The following is a 21,791-nucleotide window of genomic DNA, read 5'->3' on the forward strand; positions in this document are numbered from 1 at the left end:
TTTGTTCTGCTTTTGCATTCCATAGAAAGAGAGTGCAATTGTTTGCGTGTAATTTTCTCTCTTTTTCCTTCTCTGCCTGAAATTGAAGCCACAATTAAAATCAATATCCCCAAAACCTGTCAACTAACTGATTAAGTAACATTGCCATATTCACCCAAACCCACCCAACCTCGCATAACACAAACGGTATCACTTTCTCTCTACAACAATAATATAAACCCTAGATTGAATGCTTCAATTCATGTTTTTCGTTAATTGATTGATTTATTGTTTGATTGTTCAGATGGATAGGTATCAAAGGGTAGAGAAGCCTAAACCAGAAACTCCTATAAGCGAGAACGAGATCCGTATTACTACTCAAGGAAGGATGAGAAATTACATCACTTATGCCACCACTCTCTTTCAAGTCAGTATTATCATAACTGTTTTTAATACTTCCATACTTTGTTCTATATGCTTATGAATTGAGTATCATACGAACGAATCAGAATGGAGGAGTGTTTACAAAGACTCGCGTTTATATTAAACCAGCTGATTGAAACGTAGCGTCATTAGAATTACAATAAAACCCTAAACCTAGAAAATAATGTATTGAAAAACAATTTCAGGTAAAGAACCTAATGCAAGAGAGAGAAAACAAAGAAATGGCCAAACAAGTCATAGTGATAAACACGAGCATACGGAGTCTGAGATAGACTATTGAGAGACTGAGTGAAGGTATATTCAAAATAGACTATTGTGGAATTTCAAATGCAAAGACTGATTGCCAGAGTGATAGAATGTAGGAAGAGGGCATTAATTCCCTGACTTGTAAAGCCGTAAGTGTTGGAGGGGGGGTATACCGTATACCTTCCCTAAACAAATTCCCTCATGTCAAATACTATTGGCCCAAGTGGATAGTATGGTAGGTGACCCCACAACGGATCTTGGATAAGATTAGATACCATCTTAGGTTTTTCTTTTTTTGGGTAAACAAGGTATTCCAGCACACAATTACGGAGATAAATCCTCGAGGTTACTAGATCCACTTAAAGGGTTGACCTCTCCTGACATATGTTTTTCCATACGCACCAGACAAAGATCAATACCGGCTTAAAAAAAACTATCTCGAGTTGACGTGAGACTTGATTTTTTCAATATCCTCGTTAGCAGATCCTTATTTTGTTTAATGTTTACTTAATCATTTTACAATGATTTTATGCTGCACTTTTCTCTTATAATTTGTTATTTGTGATCCATGCATGCAAGTATCAATTTATCTAGAGTTAACTGATATTTTACTATTTTATGTGACATTTAATATTGCCCTACATGTATCTTCTGTAGGAGAAAGGATCTGATGACATCATTCTCAAAGCAATGGGACGAGCAATCAATAAGACTGTAATGATTACTGAGCTAATAAAGGTGGGAGTGTCAATATCTCTTCGGATTAAGTTGGTTGGCATTTTATTTGTCTTACTATTGCAACTGATCTGTCTCCTTGTTTCAGAGAAGGATTGTTGGTCTGCATCAGAACACTCAAATTGGATCAACTGATATAACCGACACATGGGAACCACTAGAAGAAGGCCTTCTTCCGTATGAGTCATTGTGTCCTCTATGCTGCCTTGTCAAATAATTTAATATATGCATGCATGGGTGTGATTGTTTTGTTGTGTTTTTTGCTCAGTTTGGAGACTACTCGTCATGTTTCAATGGTCACAATTACCTTGTCAAAGAAAGAGCTGGATACATCCTCTACAGGGTAAGAGTTTTCATGATATTGTATGACATCTTTTCTCTAAGTTATGTGTTTAGATGCTTTATCCTTTAATGCGATTAGTTATTTTTGAAGAAAATCACCTCATCACTTGTTAAGTTTGGCTTAATTAGTCTCTTTTAAATTTACAAACTTTCATTTTTTTTTTTAACTAGAAATTATGAACTTCATGATTTTGCTGAGTTGTACTCACTTATAAGTGCCCCCCTCCCCCCCGTGCTAAATCACTTATTCAAAGTTTATTTGTTTCTATAATCAATACAATTATAATAGGTTGGTGAGCATCTCTTTTTGCTGTTGTACTTCTGTAAGTTTTGGGGGTGGAAATGAAGTGCTAAAATTTAGTAACTTCCATTATGTTACATTGTTTTTGAAGTAAATACATCATTATAACTAGCTATGAATGTCCAGAATAATTTTTACCCTTTTATTGTCACACAAGTTTTATATAGCTTGTCTAATCAGAAATGAGAAAGCACTAAGGTTTTATTGAAGCACATTTGAATCAATTATGTAATTTCTGTGGTTTTAAATTCCTTATTTCAATAATTCAATCACAATTTCCAAGTTTCTAACATATGAGAGGTTTTTTCTTAAATTTTATCTCTTATCCCCCTTTGTATCTTCAAATTCAAAATCTAGTGTTGTTTATGTTACTCCCTCCGCTCTCAAATATCAGCAAAAGTAGGTCAAAGAAAATTGATGTATCTAGTCCAAATTTTAAACTAGATACATCAATTTTTTTAACCGTACTTTTGCTTATATTTGAGATCGGAGTGTTATTTTACAAACAAGGTGGCTTTGTATAAGTTCATAAAGATTTACCTACATGTGTCTTTTTGCATTTGACTTTTAATTTGTACTTGGTTTTTCAAAAACTGCATTGAGGACAATGGAACATGTTAGACCTTTGACTTCTAGGAGTGTGGTAAATACTATGTCTATTGTGCTGCTGTACTTATTGTTACCTGACTTTGTTGTTGACTAACGATAGGTTTGATTTCATTAGCTTTGTAGTTTATCACACTGTGGTGTTTATAACTTTGCGCTTTTCATTTTTTGCTTTACCAATTTTTGACTCATACTAATGCATAGATTCTGTTAACTATTAAGACTCAGTCATGATTTACATGTTTGGATGGCTTCCATGTTATAATTTAAAATTTCTTTTTTTGTTTTTATTTTTAATTGTATTCTCTGTTGGCAAGATCCAAATTGTTTTTCCTCACGCAGATATCAACCTCCTCTTCCAGTTGATCAAGTAAAACCGTTGAACGAGTATGAAGACGAAGGAGGTGAATTAAATGCCTTTTCTTTACATATTTCTAAAGAGTGAATACTTATTATTATTATGCATGTTTAGTTTTTAAATATAATTTTGAAACAGAAGGCTCACCAAGGATGCAAGGAAGGGGGCGAGGTCGTGGAAGGGGTAGGGGTAGAGGTAGAGGTACTGCTTACTTTGTTTTGCATACTAACTGTAACTGGATGCAGTATAGATAATAGAATGATCAGTAGTGCTTTCTTGAACTCTTTTATGTTTTTATTAAAAAAAAATGCTTATTACTACCCAATCTATTCTTTTTAGGAATGTACAACGGGGGTATGGAATATGGTGATGGTTGGGATGGTGGACGCGGCTATGGTGGCAGAGGACGCGGCCGTGCTTTTCGGGGACGAGGACAAAGCTATGGCGCCCAGCCGGTTACGTACTATGACTACGGTGAATATGATGCACCACCGGCCCTACGCGGTAAGCACAATGAGTCCATTAAATTCAGGTTTAAGGATATATAGATAAGTTATGTGTAAATTACCATTGTTTATCTGATCAAATGCGATTAATACAGTTATGTGTTGGCCTTGAATAGATTTGTGCTTCCTGTAGTCCACTCTAATATTTTGTTGTGCTTTTGCATTACACGATGCTACCTATTAAATCAGGCTTCATGGGAAAATTACTTAATTTGAATTCCCCAATTGTTTTCCCTGTAGTAATTGTTTGTCTCTTGTATGCTTTGTTTCAACATTTTAAACTTGTCCTGCAAGTTACTTAAGGATGATGTAGTAATTTTTTTTTTTTTATGATGTGCAGGCCATGGTCGTGGAAGGGGAAGGGGCCGTGGTCGTGGTCGCAATGCAGGCCGTGAAGCAGCTGCTTGATCACTTAAATGTTGGTTGTCGTGTATATGTTCCGTTAGAAGAGGGTTGCCTCTCTGCTTAGTTATTTGTTAGATCTACTTTTACTTTGGACTTTTGATATATCATTTGAAGCGTTTAGTGTTGCTGCCACTGCAGTTTTGTTTTTGCAGTTCTTTCCTTTGTAACATCTATAATTTAAAGCTCGGCAGGTTGAGTTAGGCATAATGTTTAGACTTTGAAAAAAAGAAGTCGAAATTGTCAATTTTCTCTTATAGAAATTATTGCAAATTTGCAGCAAGTTTTTCCATGTTTCACTGGGTTTTTTTCCGCTAGCAAAATCAAAGTCGTATCATTAAATATTCTTCCAATTAAAATGAGCAATACTCGGCAAACATGTGAATAGTGTAATTGGTAGATGTTTGAGCATCAGCATTACGACTCTCCACAATTATACTCTCCCAAAACTGTATATATTATCTTCCAAAGACTCCACAAATTCATGGCAAAAAAGACTAGTTGCTCCTTATCAAACAGTTGAAAAAACATGAGACAACATGCAACACTACAAGGGTAAACAAGAAATATGTGCCAATGGTTTTCAAGGGACTTGTCACAATCAACACACCATAAAGACAATGGACACCTATACGTTGCAAATAAATACGCTTGGCAAGCAATTTCGAATAAATCGCCAAAGAAAAGTACGAACTTTTGGTGGCATCAGAAAATACTACATGCAAGATCAACTCGTCTCTGTTTACTATCCTCTCCACATACACCTTATAAGTGATATTCACCCTATGCATGTCTTGTTTGTCAAACATTCAAAGCATAGTATTATTGTAAGCCAAGTTGAGCGAAGGGATTCTAAGAATCTCATCATCTCTAATCACAATTATAGATTGAATTAACTGCTCATTCCATCCCTCAACATCATGATAAATAAGGTGCCTCACTAGCAAATATTGGTAATGTATAGGTGATACAATTTTGATATATAGATCCCCATACACCAAAGCTAAGAATTATTTCAAATTTCCATATTTATATCATTGTCAATTCTCCAACAATAGTCTATCGGGTAATATTTGACTTTGAAACTGTGTAACCATAACATTCACGTAGGTCATAAATTTTCAACCTTTGTTTAGTATTGCGAGATTAAAGTCATTCAAATTGAAAAAACGAAAACCTCCAAACTCCTTCGTCCTCATAGTAAGCGTATCTCACCTCATCCTATTACTACCTCTAGCACCATTTTTTGAAACCCCCAAAAGAGTTCATCATGCCATCTAGTACCACTTTTTGATGTTGCTTCAAGTATCTGAGTGATGGCATGTTTCGTGGGCCTCCACATTTCTACTATAAAAAAAATCATATTTTTAAAGGTTTATGCATTGTCTAGAAACACTTGCAACCATATCAAGCAAGTTACAAAGAGATTGAACTTCATTCTCCTCTGTAATAGAGTAGCTCATTGTAGTGATGCACGTCTTCATCCAACATATCTATTTCTAAATGAAACCTATTTCTTTTTATGGAGGTTAAGAGACTACTTCAAATCACTCTATCACAAGTCTTGCTGATGTCAATTTTTAGAGCACATTTCCCTCTTGCTTACTCTATCAAAACTTTATCATAGATCCAACCAAAAGTATACATATTCTTGATCCTTATTTATGTAATATACATGCTGTAATTATTATATTCTAATCTTGAGAAGTTTTCTAGTCCCTTTTTATAAGACTCTCTATAGATTTCCAATTGAATTTATTATTTTTATCAATTTATCTCTAATTATTTTACATTTTTTCTCATAATTTAATTAACAAAGTCTTATTTTTAGATACAAAAGTAGTACTGTTTATGCTAAGTAGTAATATAGAAAGTTGAGTATCTAAAAGATCGGAGATGATAGTATGAAATTTGATGCATTAACGAAACACTTATTCTTCATATCAATAAGAAAATAGCACTTTTCAATTACGATATAACCCCTTGAATCATTGATGTCTATTCCTTTTGTTATGTATAACGTTATAGAGTAATGTTCCACCGTCAATGATCAGCAGAGAATAGCACACATCTAGATATGCGTTTAGAGATTGTCTCATATTATTACTGACCCGTAGACTTACAATTTACAAAATGATTTGTTACCAGTGCACCACTTCGCATTTTAATTTATTGGGTAAAACATTTCATATATATAATACATATAATTCAGAAATATTATTGTAAGTATGGATATATTTGTATAGAATAAGAAAACTTTTGGAGTGATCATGGTCACCTCTGCTCTTAAGAATATCTGCTCCTGCAAGTAGGAATGGTCCCCAAATCTCTGATCTTCTTTTGTTTGCATAAGTCTGTATTGAATAAGCCCATTGTATTTTGCACTATTTGGATATGTTATATCAAGCTTCTAGACAACAAATTAATTATCAGAAGACAGATGTGTATTTCTCCAAGAATATTGGCTTTTCTCATGAAAATTCTTTGGAACCTCACTACTAATCAAGATAACTTTGGTGTAAGTTTCTTCATAGTAAATATGACAGGAACAATGATTTGGTTGATTATATTAGCTCTCAAACTTATGACTCTCATTTTTGAAAAACTCTTGCAGGGGTTCGGGATAAATTTCAAAGGAATGTTGTGGGAAAAATTAGAGATAGTACTCATACCAACTTTTGGTTGGATAGATGATAGCCTAGCAACACTCTTCTCATCAATGTTGTTAATTCGTCTTTACTTGGCACCACTCTTATTGTTAAATATATGGTAAATAATTATGGTAATTGGGACTTTAATTTTGTTTTTGATAACTTGCCTACTAACATTGTGATAAGGATCATAGCTTTCTCAATTCCCAACGACGCAAATGCAGTAGACACTTTAGAAAGGGGAGGCACTAGTACCATCATTTTACTGTGCACAATGCCTACAATTTGAGTTTTGAGAACACAAACACTTATGCCTTCTTGTGGGACAGACGTCGAGAAGGTTCTCCATGTGTTCCGTGATTGCAATTTTGCAAAACATGTATGGGTTAGACTTGTTCCTCCAAATTTAATGACTCGTTTTTCTCATTTCATAATAAGGGTTCCAACAGCCTAACAACTCCACCAATGTCATCCAAAGTTTTGCCAGGATTACTGTTGAAAGCATTTATACTCATCTATAGAGTTCTCCTTGAAATCGAGAAATTGTCTATATTGGATCGTAGAGATCTCAACATGGTTAGATGAATCTTAATTGTGATGGGAGTGTAAGGAGCGTGGTAATATTGCAGGGTGTGGCGGTTTTCTCCGTGACTCGGATGGCAGATGTATCAAGGTTTTAGGTGAAAGATTCAAGCATGTGATTCTTTGCATGCTAAGATATAGGATATGTACCTAAGACTTGTCACGGTGTTGGAGGTTTATTTCACTTAATCGTGAAAAGTGACTCAAAGGTGCTTATTAACATAGTCACAAACAAGTGAAATTTCAAAAGCCACAACCCCCTCTAGTATCCAATAATTTATTAAAAATTATAGGCACATTCAGTGTACTCACATTTGACGTGAAGGCAACAAAATTAAATTTTCGTGGCTTGCATGTCTAGAAACGTAGGTTTAATGACTTAATTTTTTTTTCGTTTATTTTTCTTTGGGTCGTCGGCCCTCATTTGTACCAAAAAAATAAATAATACTTAATAGTTGATAGTTAGTTATAACTTGCAACGCATATGGATGAAGTGCATATGTACATATATATTTCATCCTCCCTCTCTCCTATAATAAGGAACTCATTTGCAAAATCAATTTATTTTGAAATAAACAACTCTTTTAGTTTTTTATTTATTTTTTCAGTTATATTATTTAATTAATTATATTACTTGCATCATTTTCAAAATAATATATTTCGTTATACAGTTACGATATTGATGATGTAACAATACCTATAATAATAATTTAATAAAAATAATATTAATTTTTATTTATATATTTTTTTAATTTGTATAAAATAATTAAATTAGACGAATATAGCACTATAAAAGATCAATCCAGCATGAGTAACATGAACTTTAACAATACGTACCGATGAAATCAACAAACAATGAGCCTAGTCAAAATGCAATTTTACCTCAACTTTTGAAATGAATAAACATATAAGTTGTCTCCCATTGATTTTCATCCTAAAAAGTAATGAAGTTCTAGTATTCTATGCCATCACCAATATCAGATTTTGAGCAAGAAAATCGACCATATTATGCACAAATGGAAATCATAAAATATAACCAAAAATTGAAAGGTTTTATTATATACCATAAACTCAAAAAAACAACAATATCCACACACATATAGACATATTGTTAAATATAATGGTATTCAAATTGATGATGATTAAGCTAATAATATATAATTAAAGTGCTCTCATAAATTCCCCTACACCCCTAAAAACAACTAAATACATAGCAACACGAGATTTTTACAACCGTTAAAATGTGGGCCGATGACCCAATAGTTTATTATTGAAGAATAGTTATTATCTCCTACAGGCTACATATAGAGAAAGAGGGAGAAAATAAATGTACAAAAGAGATTGTCTTCTCTTTCTTGAGTTGCATAAGCTTTTGAGCCGCAATCAGAACGTCATGATTCTTAAGGGTTTTACTATGTGCTTGTTTGATCATCTCCCATAGTATATCTTTTTGTGTGCACACGTGATGAAGCTTGGTTCTATGAGTATATTCCAAAGTAGATATTCAGTTTGACTATATGCATTACCATCACTTAGAATCATATTCATTAATTAAAGAACTAGATTTAAGGAACACATAACTATCATTTTTAATAAAAATAAAAGTAAGTATTTTTGGTTATAATTGAATCACACACAGAGTACAATATTATTTGTGTGCTTCAAAGTCTAATACATCGTATCTTGTATTCCTTTTTTAACTGATTATTACATAGTTTTTTTATTGTCTTTCAACCATTCTAGTATGTTTGGTCAAATTTAGTACTCCTGAATGAAATATTAATAAAAAAATTACTTGAAAATTTGTTTAAATTTTAGATAAAATATATTAATTAAAAAAAATTGTTTATATTTTAATTTGGAGATAGTGTTTATTTTTCTTCAAAATGTTATTTTCTAAATAGTCAATATTAATAATTAATTGTTAATTTTGATAGAAAAAGAAATTAAACACTTAGTTTCTTTACCACTTCAACTTTCCAAACCACCTTATAAGTGATACTCCTATTTTTCTTAAAAGATATTGATACTAATATTGTTAAATTTTATATAGGTTTACTAATGTCATTGTTTTTCTATTTAATTTTTGTTTTCATGTTTTCTTTTTCAAATCTAAATGATACCAAACTGGTTTGAGTCAATATTAGGCTTTGCAATATGGTGTTATATGTTGTGGTCCAACTTTATACGTCATGATGGAAGAAATCAATTAACCATGATTTCATGTCTTTGGAAAGTACCTGATACATACTATTATAATATATGGACGGTGTAATGGGTCCATGCTTTTTAGATTGCATTCCAGCCGTTTGATTATTTTTAATCGTTCTATTTTATTTGTGAAGGCTGCAAGATCAAAGGAGTCTATATGATGGCGTTCATGGAAGTGGACAATTGTCAAGAGGCAAACTTGTATCTGTGCCCAATTATTTTTCTTCTGATAATTCAATTATGGACCGATTGTTTAGAGAATTTGAATTTGAACTCTTGCCACGATTTAAATTATTATGAATTATTTTCCTTATAAACTAGAAAAGTTAATTAAGATCATAATAAGAATACAACAATGATAAATGTATACTTAAATTTTTTATATATTTTCTTTTTTAATCACATCATCTAACATATTACATCTATCGAATAATTCTCTTTATTTTATTCTCACTCAATGTGTAATTGGGTAATTGGATGTCTATCAATTTTTTTTTTCTTTCTGAAAAGCAATTTTACTTTCAAAACAATAAGTGGGGGATAGTAAGACTATATATTATATGGGAATTTATATAGGAACTTCGTAACTTGGTTTTGATACATTATATATATCAATGATCTTTTACATCTATCATAGGTGAAAGAATAATCATTCCAAGTGTAAAGATCAGATTTCGTCCATCAAATCATAAGAACAAATCACCATTTCAATATCTCCAAAAATTATGCTATAGTTTTCTGTTTTTTTTTTCACTTATATATACTAAATCTTAATTTTTCTAGTTGTCTAAAAAAATTTATCTTAAAAGAATCATTTCATTACATTGATTAAAATTCATATAAATTATACTAAATATAGCTGAAACCCATATAATGATGTGGTGGGATTAATTCACATGAATTCTAAGATATAGCAAAATTTATATTGAAAAGTTAAAGTTACATATTGGTTTGGTTTGGTAGCATAATTCTCATTCAATAGCCACACCTTAATAGTACGAGATTAACCTTTCACGAAATATTTTGAAATTAGACACTTGTTTAAACAGAAAACACAAGTGAATGGGATTGAAATGCACTGGATCGAGAGAAAAAAGTAATAATACTCCTATATCAAGTACTAACAGGCTAACAGCATTTATGCTAACGTGCTATAATTTGCTTCAATAATCAATAGTTTGTAAAGAACCAAGTATGTATCTAAACCATATGTTGACAAAACTGAAGTACTGGTAATTATAGCAACAATAATATTTCTACATCCTAATACATCGACAGTAGCACTGTTGTCGAACAGTATTTATATATCTAATATCTTAAAATTTTAGTTGGTTGAAGATGTGTTCAAATCAAATAGAATATAATAGTTCCTCCTATAGTACAATGTGAAGATTCCATGTGAGTTTTAGACTCAAGTGTACGTGGACGAAAAAGCTTCTGTCTAATAAATTGAACCGATGAACTTACATTTAGTAGAAGATATTGTTGGAACTTGGAAGAATAAAATGAGGGGAATCATATACCCAACGAGTTACCGTTTTGAGTGTTATATTTTATGTTCTTCATGAAACAAATATGATATTTTGGGTTTCCAATTAATTGCTTATCACAAAACTAACAACAATATAACTAATTAATAATTAACAAAGACTTAAGCATTTCAGTATATATACAAAGAAAAATGTAGCAGTAACTAAGTTAATTAACAATACCTTGAATTAGGGTTTTGATTCCTTTGTAGCATTGTATATATTGAGAAGAGAGCGATATTTCCTCTGATTCTTCGGGTGAGATTTAATCTTATGATTACTAATTGCTTTGGTGCTAATTATCCCTTGTTGAACAACCTTTAAATCTTCCTCCAATGTTCTATTTCTCTTGCGAGTGATTTTATCTTCATGGCTGAGCTGAATAAGTTGCCGAGCAACTTCCATGTCTGATTCAGTTATCTCATTCTCGTTTGTGCTTTTCCGTAAATTATTAAAACGCGCTTCTGCCATTTGATGATGATGGATGGAATAGTGAACGTTGCTTGATGTTAATTTTCAACTCTTTTAATGCGTGCTTTTGGTTTTGGTTTGAACCGCGTTTTCGTTTTCCACGGTGTTTCGTCAGTTTTTGATCTGGTTAATTTGTGAGAAGAGAAATAAATAAATAAGAAGGAAAACTGTGAGATTGGTTCTAAGAAAGAATATTATACACGTGTTTCTATTTAAGGCAGTAATCAAACTTTTGTTTTGTTTTATTATTATTCTACTCTTCTTATAAAAAAGATAGCTGTGCTATAATTTAGTCATTGATATATTTGGTGTATAATTAAATATATCGATTTTTGTTAATTAAATTATAATTTAATATATTTAAATGATTAAAAAAATTATTTATAATATATATATATATATATATAAATTAAATATTTATTTAAATAGTATTTAAGATAGTACACATAGATTTTTTTGAGTTTGAAAACAATGTAGCGAAAATCATTAATAAAATTATGTATAAAGTAGATATTTTGGATTTAAATTGAATAATTATGAAAAATGTCTTGTTTAATAATATTGACATTGTCAATTGGACTAATTATTATATGTATTAAATACTAATTTTTAATTTATTTACTTTTTAGTATTTATAATTTTTGCATTATTTCTTTATATATAGATATAATATTGAAAGTAAATCAATAAAAAAAAACATTTAAAAGTAATTTCAAAAGCCACAAAACTGAATTGTGTTATTTTAGTTTATCTGATTTTTTCTTTAAAAAGAAAAAACTTAGTCCTAGTGTTTTGCCAAAAATACTGAATGGTCAATTGTTTTTTCGGAAGGAGACTATAGAGTTTCTGCTAATGTTACTTATTCCTAATTGACCGTAGCAGTTAGTCATGGAAATTGGAATTTTGTGGCCTTTAGAATTTGGAAACGCTTCTAATACTGTTTGTTACATTGGTCTGACATGGGTGGGTCTATATTTATAATTCCTCTCAATTTTTTTCCAGTAAAAAGATTTTGGTTTCATGAGGAGATGGCAGTCCACTTTTACCACTAGGGGCAACCTTCAAATTGAAACTGACATTTTTTAAATAAATAAAAAAAGGAAAGAAATCTGAAAATTGAAATTGGTAAAACAAAGTTCGGATTGGTAAAAAAAAAATAGCTAATAAATCTATTGAATAAATCATATCTGATAGATTAATTGATTGAAATTAAAGTATATTATAAATTTAATAGTTGAATTAGCTAATAAATATAAAATAATATTATTATTTTTTAATGTTTATATTTCAATTATTATAATAAAAATAAAAATAAAAGAGAATATAATATGTTATACGATATAAACTCAAATGGTAATGAAAATAACATTTCAGAAATTATTATAAACTCGTGACAGAAAAACAGTATCCAACCAACAATCAACTTTTTTTTTGTTCAACTATATTTTAATTATACAAACTTATATCAGCGATTTTAAATTACAAAAGCAGATAAAAATTGTTAATATGGCTAATTTATATGAGGTGTATCGTAATTAATAAATGATAAAAAAAATAAAGACAAGTATTATATGTATACTAGAGTGAATGACAAGACAAATTGAAACTTCTATGCTAAGCACTACAGGTTTACTTTGCGAAGGTATTACTTTTATTACTCCATTATTACCGTAAGAATAAAGTATCATTGTCATTGACCGGTCAATGATAATTCAGATTTGTCTTCATTCGCTATTACAAAATCACTTTGAAGCTTGAATTGTCTTCATTCGCTATTACAAAATCACTTTGAAGCTTGAATTGACTTCAAACAAAGTACTAACACACAAATGAAAATATGTCAGGCTGAGAACGTGAATTCATTCATCATTTCGAAGGAAAGGACCGGTCTTGTTTACCAAAAAATTCTTAGGACTTTCATTGTGAACATACCTTTGGCACTTTATTTCTTTCCACTTCTTATTTTCCTGATAATTTGGTTGATCAAATAAGTAATCATCTTTAGTACTCCAAGCTTAACTAGTAGATGTGTTGCATTGCACCTCTCGTTCGGTTAGTAGTAATTCAACAGTCCACAAGCTTACATAGGAAACCATTACATTCTCACCTTGCCCTTATTTTCCATTTTAATTCCAATTCTACATTAAAGTTGGTATATAAATGACAATTGTCTTGGATGTGAAGGTGATCAGAGTCTAAAACCTTGATCTCTCTACAATTGCAAACTTAATACAAGTCATGAAGGGTAATTACATCATTGAGAGAGAAGCTTTAATATCCATAATTGTTGGTGTCACAAATGAATAAGTTATATGCCATTGTTCCTAAACTTCAAAGTTTTTAAGCAAGAACATCTCAAGACTTGATCGTAACTAATTCTTGATACTGATGATCCCTCGTTTAGAGGAGGGAATAACTTATGATTCACTTCACTTTCTTAAAAGAATGCATAAAACAGGAAAAAGATAACACTTAGGACTCACAGTAATGTAATGAAAGAATAAATGAAAAACCTCTAATTATAGGTAACAATTTGTTCAGCTCTCCACCCCCATATCTACACACCCTAAAAATAAAACTACCGTCCAAAAATTCGTGCAACATCGGTAAAAGTGCCGTATCCAATGAATTTGCTTCTTCCACGATGCAACCAAATGTAGCTGGAAAATCTTGTTTGCCTCTTAATTCATGTATCATCACAATTCAATCCACATATTTCTAACACAGGACCATCTCTTGAAACAAATGGGTTGACTCGCACCCACATGAGAGTCAATATGGAGGCCAGTAGGATTGACCAAACCAATACTATGGTAGGCATCCTATCCTGTTTACCAAGTAATCCCTTAAGGAATGGGTAAAGATGGAGGATCACCCACAAGGCAAAGAACAATCTACCAAAAAGTGGGCCCCACGAGTCATACCCATTGTTGATGGCATCTGAGATTCCAACCACAACCCCAACAATATTTATGATTAATAGAGTTGTTGGAGGAATCAATAGCGATGTCCATTTAAAGATATAGAGCTCTGAGAATTCTCCATCATCAGCTGCTTTCGAAGTAACTGTGAAATTAGTGTCGACACCACCTAAAACCTTTAGTAAACCCTGAAAAAGGGCAAAAAGGTGTGAAGAAGCACCTCCAATCACCCAAAACTGTTCATTCCTCCACCAATCATCTATACCAACACCACCCCACTGCATCTCAAGAATACCGGTAGCTGCAATGGATATGAAGAGGGCCATGAACACAATACTCGCATAATTGCTGATCTGCACATCAAAATATAAAAATGTATGTTAGAAGCCATACCTACAATTTAGCTAATTATTTAAGTTGAATGTAATTGTGAAAGGGACCAAAAAATGACAGAATAACAACCAATATCATTGAACTATAAGAAAAAGGGTTTTGTTAAAAGGAACCAACCTATTGAGAGAGAAAAAATGCACTAATTAATGAAAAGTGCATGCACTTGGTATCTCGAAAAGTCAAAGTCACAAATATGTAGATATGTCTACAAAAATTATTAACAGACCCAAGGAATGGGTAATTCAAAGTGGTTTCTTTTCATAGGCACAGACATAATAGATACTGCACGCAAGCATACCTCAGGTACAATAAATTTTCCAGTCAGAAGACATATAGCCGGTAGAGTACAGTAAGCTATCAGCGGAATGGAAGTCAAAGGATATACGACTGAATTTATGTATGAAAACCTTTCCAGCCATTTCAGCCCGCCACCATAACCATACCAGATAGGACAATGTTTACTCAAAAGTATCTCAACAGATCCAAGGGCCCACCGAAGAACCTGGTGCAAACGATCTGAAAGATTGATAGGTGCCGACCCCTTGAATGCAGGCCGATTAGGGATGCAATACACAGACCTCCAACCATGGCAATGCATTTTAAATCCAGTCAAGATATCCTCTGTCACCGAACCATATATCCAGCCAACCTGGTGATGATAACCCAAAATAAGAGCACAAAAAAAAAGGAAGAAATGTAATAATTAGATAAACAATACTTTTTCAAAAATAAAAAACAGTCATTCGCCATTACTTCTTTTCCCCATTCGGTTTTGTCTTCATAACCACAGCTGATGACTTGGATTGCTTCATTTAAGAGTGATGCAGGACTTATGCCAAGTGGAACTCCACCATTTTCAAGAAGAGTGGAGGCTACAAACACAGGAGACTGCCCAAACCTCTTCTCCAACTTCATTTGAGTCAAGTTGGATGGCTTATCCACAATGGTTCCTAAAACAGAATCAACTAAGTGTTACCATCAAGAAACTTTGTAACCTGATAGAGTTTAAGTCTGCAAAGACAACTAGATGATCCAAATTTCTCACCTTGAAATCCATTTTCAATATTTTCAAGTGCATGTATCTGCCTTGATGAATCCCTGTGCTTCACCTTTTTTCTCTCCTTGGTGCTCCCATTCTTTTTCTTTCGAGAGCCGCAGCATAGGCAACACCATCTTGGCCAACAATTACAGGTTTTGCTTGGGGACTTCTTCTTGGCAGGTGCATCATATCCATAGAGTGCATACCTTCTGAAAACACATCCAGTTCCAACATAAATTGGTCCTTGTATTCCATCCAATCCTTTCATGTTGATCTGTTTTCAATTCAGGAGTTAGAACAAATCATAATAAAAAGAAAAGCCGAAAAAAATCAAAGCAAAGCAATTTAGAACTTACATCAAAAAATACAACATTCCGATTTGAGTATCTATCATGGCGATCAATTCCATCGAATCTTTGAGGAAATTGTACATAGCAAACTTTTTTCCCAAGTTGAGGGTCCATCATGAAACACATGGCTTCTCTAAGTGCCTTGCTATTGTTGATGTAGTGATCACAATCAACATTCAGAAGATAAGGCGCATTTGATATTATCGAGGACACTCGTATCTTCAAATAATTTTTTTAATATTTTTACAACAAAAAAAAAAACATCATTTGAGATCACTGAATCGTCAGTTGACTAGAATCAGAACCAAAATAAGATTAGGCTTACCAGAGAATTCATTGCCCCCGCTTTTTTGTGATGATCAAAGCCTGGTCGCTTTTCTCTAGATACATATAACAAGCGAGGCAACTCATTTCCTTCAATATCGCGAACACCATCATGACCAAGAAAGACCTGTAAAAAAATTACAATTTTCCAACTTCAAAAGTCAGTGCAATGTTATTAGTTATTACTAGAATCCAAGTCATCTAAATAAAGGCTTAAATCAGGGTCCTTTTGTTTAAGATTCTAAAAAATCATTTTTCAGGTGTTAGTAATGTTTGTGTGTAAGCTTTTTTTGAAAATCATTTTGTTAAAAAAATGATTTTTATGCTGAAAATAAAATAACTATTTTCATTAACTTTTCTCTAGATACATATACAAAATCTCTTTCAAACGTTGAGCACTTAAAATATCTTACTCTTATCAATTTTATTCAAATAATTATTGATGGAGATATCTCACTCAAAATGGGGGTAAAGGTAAAAATCTTCATTCATAATTATGGAATTTCAAAATCACTTTTTTTATAATCCGTAACAAACAGACCCTAAGTCTAATCTGCAAATCAGTTTAACTACAACAAAAAACGGGCATTGATAACCACAATGTAACTTTTCAAACCTTTACAGAAGCAAATTCTTATGATTAAAACAAAAATCATAGAATATTGTATTAACATTAGGATTTAGACCCTCTGAAAAACAAACTTTTCACACGGTCGTGCCTCTCCCTTGTTACCCCATTTCTTATAATTCTAGGAATCATATACTGGCATTTTAGAGGATCCAAACCTCAGCATCTCACCAGATCCCAAGCACCCAAAACTAATTTAAAATAAACCACTGAAGGTATCCATTTGACAGATATAACCTTACCTGAATCATGCCAGGATGATCCCTCACATTATTTCCAGGCCATGGTGTTCCATCCTGCATTGTCCATCCATCTTCAGGAACCTTTTGTGCAGTTGCAACCAAACTGTTTATCCTCACCTTAAACTCTTCATATTCTCGCTGTAATAGCAACATTGAATAAAGGGTTAGTAGTTTCAAGTATTTTATTATCATTTACAACCTTGAGTGCATGTTGTAGACATAGACATCTATGTGTGGTTTAATTGAAATTTTTTATCTTTTCATTTTAGTCTTTAGTTTTTCAATTTGTTAGTCTCTTTCAATTTACCAACCACATGCAATGCTGTCCTTGCTATGATTTTCGATCCAAATATCATTTGGTTTGCCAAATGGTAATGCACCAATAGTTGATGATGTAATTGGTTTAGATGAAAGAAATTTTCAAAATGACTAGCCACCATTTTACAAAAAATATCGGACAATGTTTTTTACCATATTGGGTGCAATAGGTTTATAGAGTGAACATACTGAAAAGGCAGGGGCTAAAATTAATTATAAAAATGGAACTAAAAAGTTGACTAGGGCTCAATATAGAGGAGAAGTTAAAATAGAAAGAAAATAGAAACCTTCATTTCTCTCCTTTCTTTGACAAATGCTGGATGAACTTTATTTTTCAGATAATCCATCTTTTGATTGAAATACCATTCTGGAGCCCGAGGTTCAATACTGTATTTTTTACAGAATGGCACCCATCTCCTAGCGAATTCAGATGTCTCAGAGAGTGCCTCAAAAGTAAGCATGGCAGCACCATCATCTGAGACATAGCATGCAACTTTATCAACTGGATAATCAACTGCAAGGATAGACAAAACAGTGTTTGCGGTTATCAGGGGAGGTTCTTTCAAAGGATCAACTGTGCTGACAAAGACGTCCACACTGGACAACTCAGATGGCTTCCCTTCTTTTTCATACCTGCAGCGTGTATATGAAGTAAATAAGGAGGCGACACACTAGGAATTTGATTATGAAAAATAGCACAAAATATGTTAATATTAAGCATAACAATGAGTAAGGACTTAAAACAAACTATGCAACAAAAGCATAAGTCTCAGGTACCTCAGCGACAGACGATCAAGGTATGTTTCTCGAACTATTGGGCACCATTTTGGAAACTGATCCATTATCCATGAAACAGCAAACCATATTTCACAGATGACTGATGTTAACCACAAGCCAAATGCATCATTAACTGGATGAAGAATTCTATAATGAAAGAAGAGCCCAAGGATTACAAGACGGAGGATTATAATTATTCTGTATGGATTTATCTTGCTTGAAGGGATGGGTATCTTCCGTGACAGTGGCTGCCTGCCTTCATCCATCCTAATAGAGTATATAGACAAAAAAAAATGTTTCAAATCAAATAAACTAAATGTATATGGCAAAATGTGTTGCCTCAACATTAAATAGAATCACATGCAGAGAAGCACTCTGTTAAAACGTGCTTAATCTTTTTGAATCATTTAATCATCAATCATAATCATATTTTGGTCGTAATTCTCTCTCCTTCCCTTATCTAAAACTCATAACTTCAAAGAGTACAAGTGTAATTTACAAAGATATAAGGGAACAAAAGTAAGAGATTTATTACATGGGGAAATCAGGGTCGTCCAACTCATCACCAAAATTTCCACTATGGTTACTCCCTTCAAGATTTACCACCTGAAATTTTTCATTCTGCCTTCTCTTCCACTCTTCCATCCGATATTTCCAAGCCACACTTCCATACCCATACACAGCAATATCTTTCCCCTGAACCATTGACTTGGGTTTCACTATGACAGCAGAAGCACCAAGATAAGGTTTATACAGATTAATATAAGTTGTAGAACTGTAGAATGTAACAGTTTTGTTAGACTTACATGAATTAGGCTGATCAGTATAAGACATGGGATGAACCCTGCTTCCATTATTCGAGTATGGGGGGACAATTAGAGCGTGTCGATCAGAAGATATATCAGGATCCTATAAAGACACAGCAAAGGGACAATTCACAAGCATACAGTAATGCACATTGAGAAAAGCAAAACACAGCAAAGGGACAATTCACAAACATACCTCCTCCCCATAAGTCAAAAGTGGGATTTTGGGATTAAGATGAGCATCCTGTTCTGAATTTGTGGGGATGCCACATGTATTAGAATTAGAATCTGAAGTAGGTTGCTGGCCCGAAGCATCAGAATCTTTATAACCAAACTCTTTGTCCAAGTCATCAGTCTGAACCTCTTCTTCATCACCTTCAACCCTGGGACTGCCTGTGATTTCATTTATTTGTTAATTGTAAGCCTATAGTAGAGTATGACAGTATGTTATAAAACTCAAAAAGGATAATGTAGAAATAAATTTACCTCTGATACGTTTGAATCTGGTCTTACACTGGGGACAAGCCTGATTCCCCTCTAGTCTTTCATACTCATAGCAAGGTCGACAAATAGGGAAAGCACACTCATTGCAGGCAACAAATATCTCCCCTTGGTCCATAATCTCTATCTCGTCCCCACAAATCTGACATATCTGTCCACTCAATTCTTGGACAGACTTAATCTGATAAAAACCAAACAAAAGAAAAATAGAAGTTACTGCTATCTGAGGTTTTCTAAGTGCCAATCTTTGTAAAAACTAAGAATGGCTTTTGGCACACAAGCATGCCCTGCCATTCGACATCCGGAGAATGCCATTACCATAGGCATAAATTAAACAATGTGCTAATTGTGAGGGAACATTCAATAACCATAACCATCAATGTAATGACCTTTCAGATCCATGGCAAATACTACCTCGCCACCAATTTCGTTTCTTCTATCTATACACGCCTACTAATTTTATAGTCACTAATCTATAATTAAAAATTAATTCAAATATATTATCGGGAAAATCCAACATAAACACGTTTTGTTAATTACAGATACCCTAAGGAGATTGTATTTTAGTACTCTATCTAAATTTGATGAGTGAAATCAAACAAATACATATCATATACATTCTTAGGAAGGCATCTAAGTCAAACCAAGTACAAAATGATACATGTCCTTGCACCTTAGATGCCTGAGCTACCAAATGCGTTCAAAATGATACAAAATTGCAATTAAGATTAATAAAATTGTCCACTGTAAGACAGAGAAGACGAAAAATCCATGCCCAAACTCTTCATTGATCTTACATAAGCTATACTCATATATTGCCAAGGAAAATAGGAAATCTCCAAATATGTGTGACAAAATCATGGCAATCGATTCACCCTTTCCAATCAACTAATCTTGAAATTTAACTAAAAAATTCCCACAAACTTTTATGCATCACTATAAACTGCAGAACGGTAAAACTGTACAACAATCAATTCGGCTTTGAAGTGTAAAAGAAACCAAATTGTTATAAAATAAAATAAAAAACCAAATGGGAAAAACCCTTAACCCCCAATTGTTAAAAAACTTTGCATAAAACCAAATATCAGTAAAGTAACCACCGAAGCTCCATCTAAACACAACTATATGCCCAACCATGTGCATCACAGACCACCGACGGCGAAGAAAGCGAAAATTAAATAATAAATAAAATTTAAAGGGAAATATCCGTGCAGATCGGAGAAAAATGTAGAGAGATTGATTGTGGTTTTGCATTAGCGATAAACCCAGAAGATGAAAAGGAGGGATGGATATTTGGGAGTTACCTTTCCATTTTCTTCGGCATTGATGAGCACGAGCTCGTTCCGATTGTGGGAACCAGCAACGAGTCGTCCTCCAGTATTCATCACTCACAACACAGTATCCGAAATTAACTCAAAACCAATAATCCGCCACTTTTATACAGCGGACAAGACTCCGAACCGAAACGGATCCGAAATGACTGTTATTAATTTAAACAAAAAGAGTGAATGTTTGTTTAAATTAAAACTAAAATGCAAGGGTTTGTGAATTAGGCGTGCTTGTGTTTGGATTCTCTCACACGCCAAGTCTCGTTCTCTCTGGAAAATTTAGAGATAGAAATAATGTCGAGTGAGTAGATAATAGTGTATAGTGTGTGTGTGTGTGTGTGTGTGTGTGGAGACGAAGGCGCGTAAGAGAGAAAATGGTGAAAAGCGATCCAGGAGGATCAATGAAAGTGAGTGTGAGAGAGAGATTATTATTGGTTTATAGAAAAAAGGGACGAGGGAAACTAATACATTAATATGATTAAATTAAATTAATTAAAAATTAAGCATGGATTAGAGAGGGGGAAGGGAAGAGACTGGATGGGGCCCAGGGTGAGGTGGTGGCGCGGGGGCCAGGCTTTGCCCCCAACGGAGTTTGGTGAAAACTTTTTACTTTTTGGATTGTTGGTTGGAATATACTCATTTTTCTACATGAATTGAATTCATCAAAATTAACACGTCAAGTATGGTATTTTTATTAATTTACTATTTTTTCGAGCTAAGTTAAGCTGAGCTGGAATTAAAAATTCGGATTAAATGGAAAAGGAGTGTTTAGGTAGGGTTTTTATTTTGAGTATAGGTTGA

The 21,791-nt window shown here is 33.0% G+C and overlaps 2 protein-coding genes and 1 long non-coding RNA gene across 6 annotated transcripts; 1 reads left to right on the top strand and 2 right to left on the bottom strand.

Annotated features, from left to right (window-relative positions):
• The first annotated feature begins 21 nt into the window (after nucleotides 1-21).
• Nucleotides 22-4,211, top strand: LOC101499395 (uncharacterized). Of its 4 annotated transcripts, none has more exons than XM_004502831.4 (9): nucleotides 22-186; nucleotides 284-406; nucleotides 1,327-1,407; nucleotides 1,493-1,581; nucleotides 1,673-1,747; nucleotides 2,996-3,057; nucleotides 3,150-3,212; nucleotides 3,351-3,515; nucleotides 3,858-4,211. In XM_004502831.4, the coding sequence occupies exons 2-9, from the start codon at nucleotides 284-286 to the stop codon at nucleotides 3,923-3,925; spliced, it is 726 nt and encodes a 241-aa protein (XP_004502888.1). In that variant the 5' UTR covers nucleotides 22-186; the 3' UTR covers nucleotides 3,926-4,211. The 4 variants fall into 4 exon arrangements, with proteins under 4 accessions (XP_004502888.1, XP_004502890.1, XP_004502889.1 ...); XM_004502833.4 differs by having other exon boundaries at nucleotides 3,150-3,206; nucleotides 3,858-4,073; XM_004502832.4 differs by having other exon boundaries at nucleotides 3,153-3,212; nucleotides 3,858-4,073.
• A 3,964-nt stretch (nucleotides 4,212-8,175) lies between these two features.
• On the bottom strand, nucleotides 8,176-11,522 carry LOC113786607 (uncharacterized). Its single transcript, XR_003472873.2, has 2 exons — nucleotides 11,076-11,522; nucleotides 8,176-8,630 (listed from the first exon to the last, which is right to left on the bottom strand). It is a non-coding gene; the product is annotated as an uncharacterized lncRNA (long non-coding RNA).
• A 2,080-nt stretch (nucleotides 11,523-13,602) lies between these two features.
• LOC101500124 (cellulose synthase A catalytic subunit 2 [UDP-forming]-like) lies at nucleotides 13,603-21,412 on the bottom strand. The gene is made up of 14 exons (XM_004502834.4): nucleotides 20,967-21,412; nucleotides 19,648-19,843; nucleotides 19,358-19,554; nucleotides 19,162-19,264; nucleotides 18,891-19,074; nucleotides 18,356-18,622; nucleotides 17,866-18,211; nucleotides 17,261-17,398; nucleotides 16,392-16,517; nucleotides 16,073-16,285; nucleotides 15,723-15,990; nucleotides 15,431-15,627; nucleotides 14,976-15,326; nucleotides 13,603-14,637 (listed from the first exon to the last, which is right to left on the bottom strand). The coding sequence occupies exons 1-14, from the start codon at nucleotides 21,045-21,047 to the stop codon at nucleotides 14,050-14,052; spliced, it is 3,255 nt and encodes a 1,084-aa protein (XP_004502891.1). The 5' UTR covers nucleotides 21,048-21,412; the 3' UTR covers nucleotides 13,603-14,049.
• Between the last annotated feature and the right edge of the window lie 379 nt (nucleotides 21,413-21,791).

The sequence above is a fragment of the Cicer arietinum genome, chromosome 5, assembly GCF_000331145.2.
Source record: "Cicer arietinum cultivar CDC Frontier isolate Library 1 chromosome 5, Cicar.CDCFrontier_v2.0, whole genome shotgun sequence".
Lineage (NCBI taxonomy): Eukaryota > Viridiplantae > Streptophyta > Magnoliopsida > Fabales > Fabaceae > Cicer > Cicer arietinum.

Coding starts and splice junctions, on each gene's coding strand:
- LOC101499395 (XM_004502831.4), top strand. CDS start 284: ATGGATAGGTATCAAAGGGTAGAGAAGCCTAAACCAGAAACTCCTATA. Junction 407..1,326: donor ATGCCACCACTCTCTTTCAA/GTCAGTATTATC, acceptor TATCTTCTGTAG/GAGAAAGGATCTGATGACAT. Junction 3,058..3,149: donor CGAGTATGAAGACGAAGGAG/GTGAATTAAATG, acceptor ATTTTGAAACAG/AAGGCTCACCAAGGATGCAA.
- LOC101500124 (XM_004502834.4), bottom strand. CDS start 21,047: ATGAATACTGGAGGACGACTCGTTGCTGGTTCCCACAATCGGAACGAG. Junction 18,212..18,355: donor CTTGATCGTCTGTCGCTGAG/GTACCTGAGACT, acceptor TACACGCTGCAG/GTATGAAAAAGAAGGGAAGC. Junction 15,991..16,072: donor GGAATGTTGTATTTTTTGAT/GTAAGTTCTAAA, acceptor AATTGAAAACAG/ATCAACATGAAAGGATTGGA.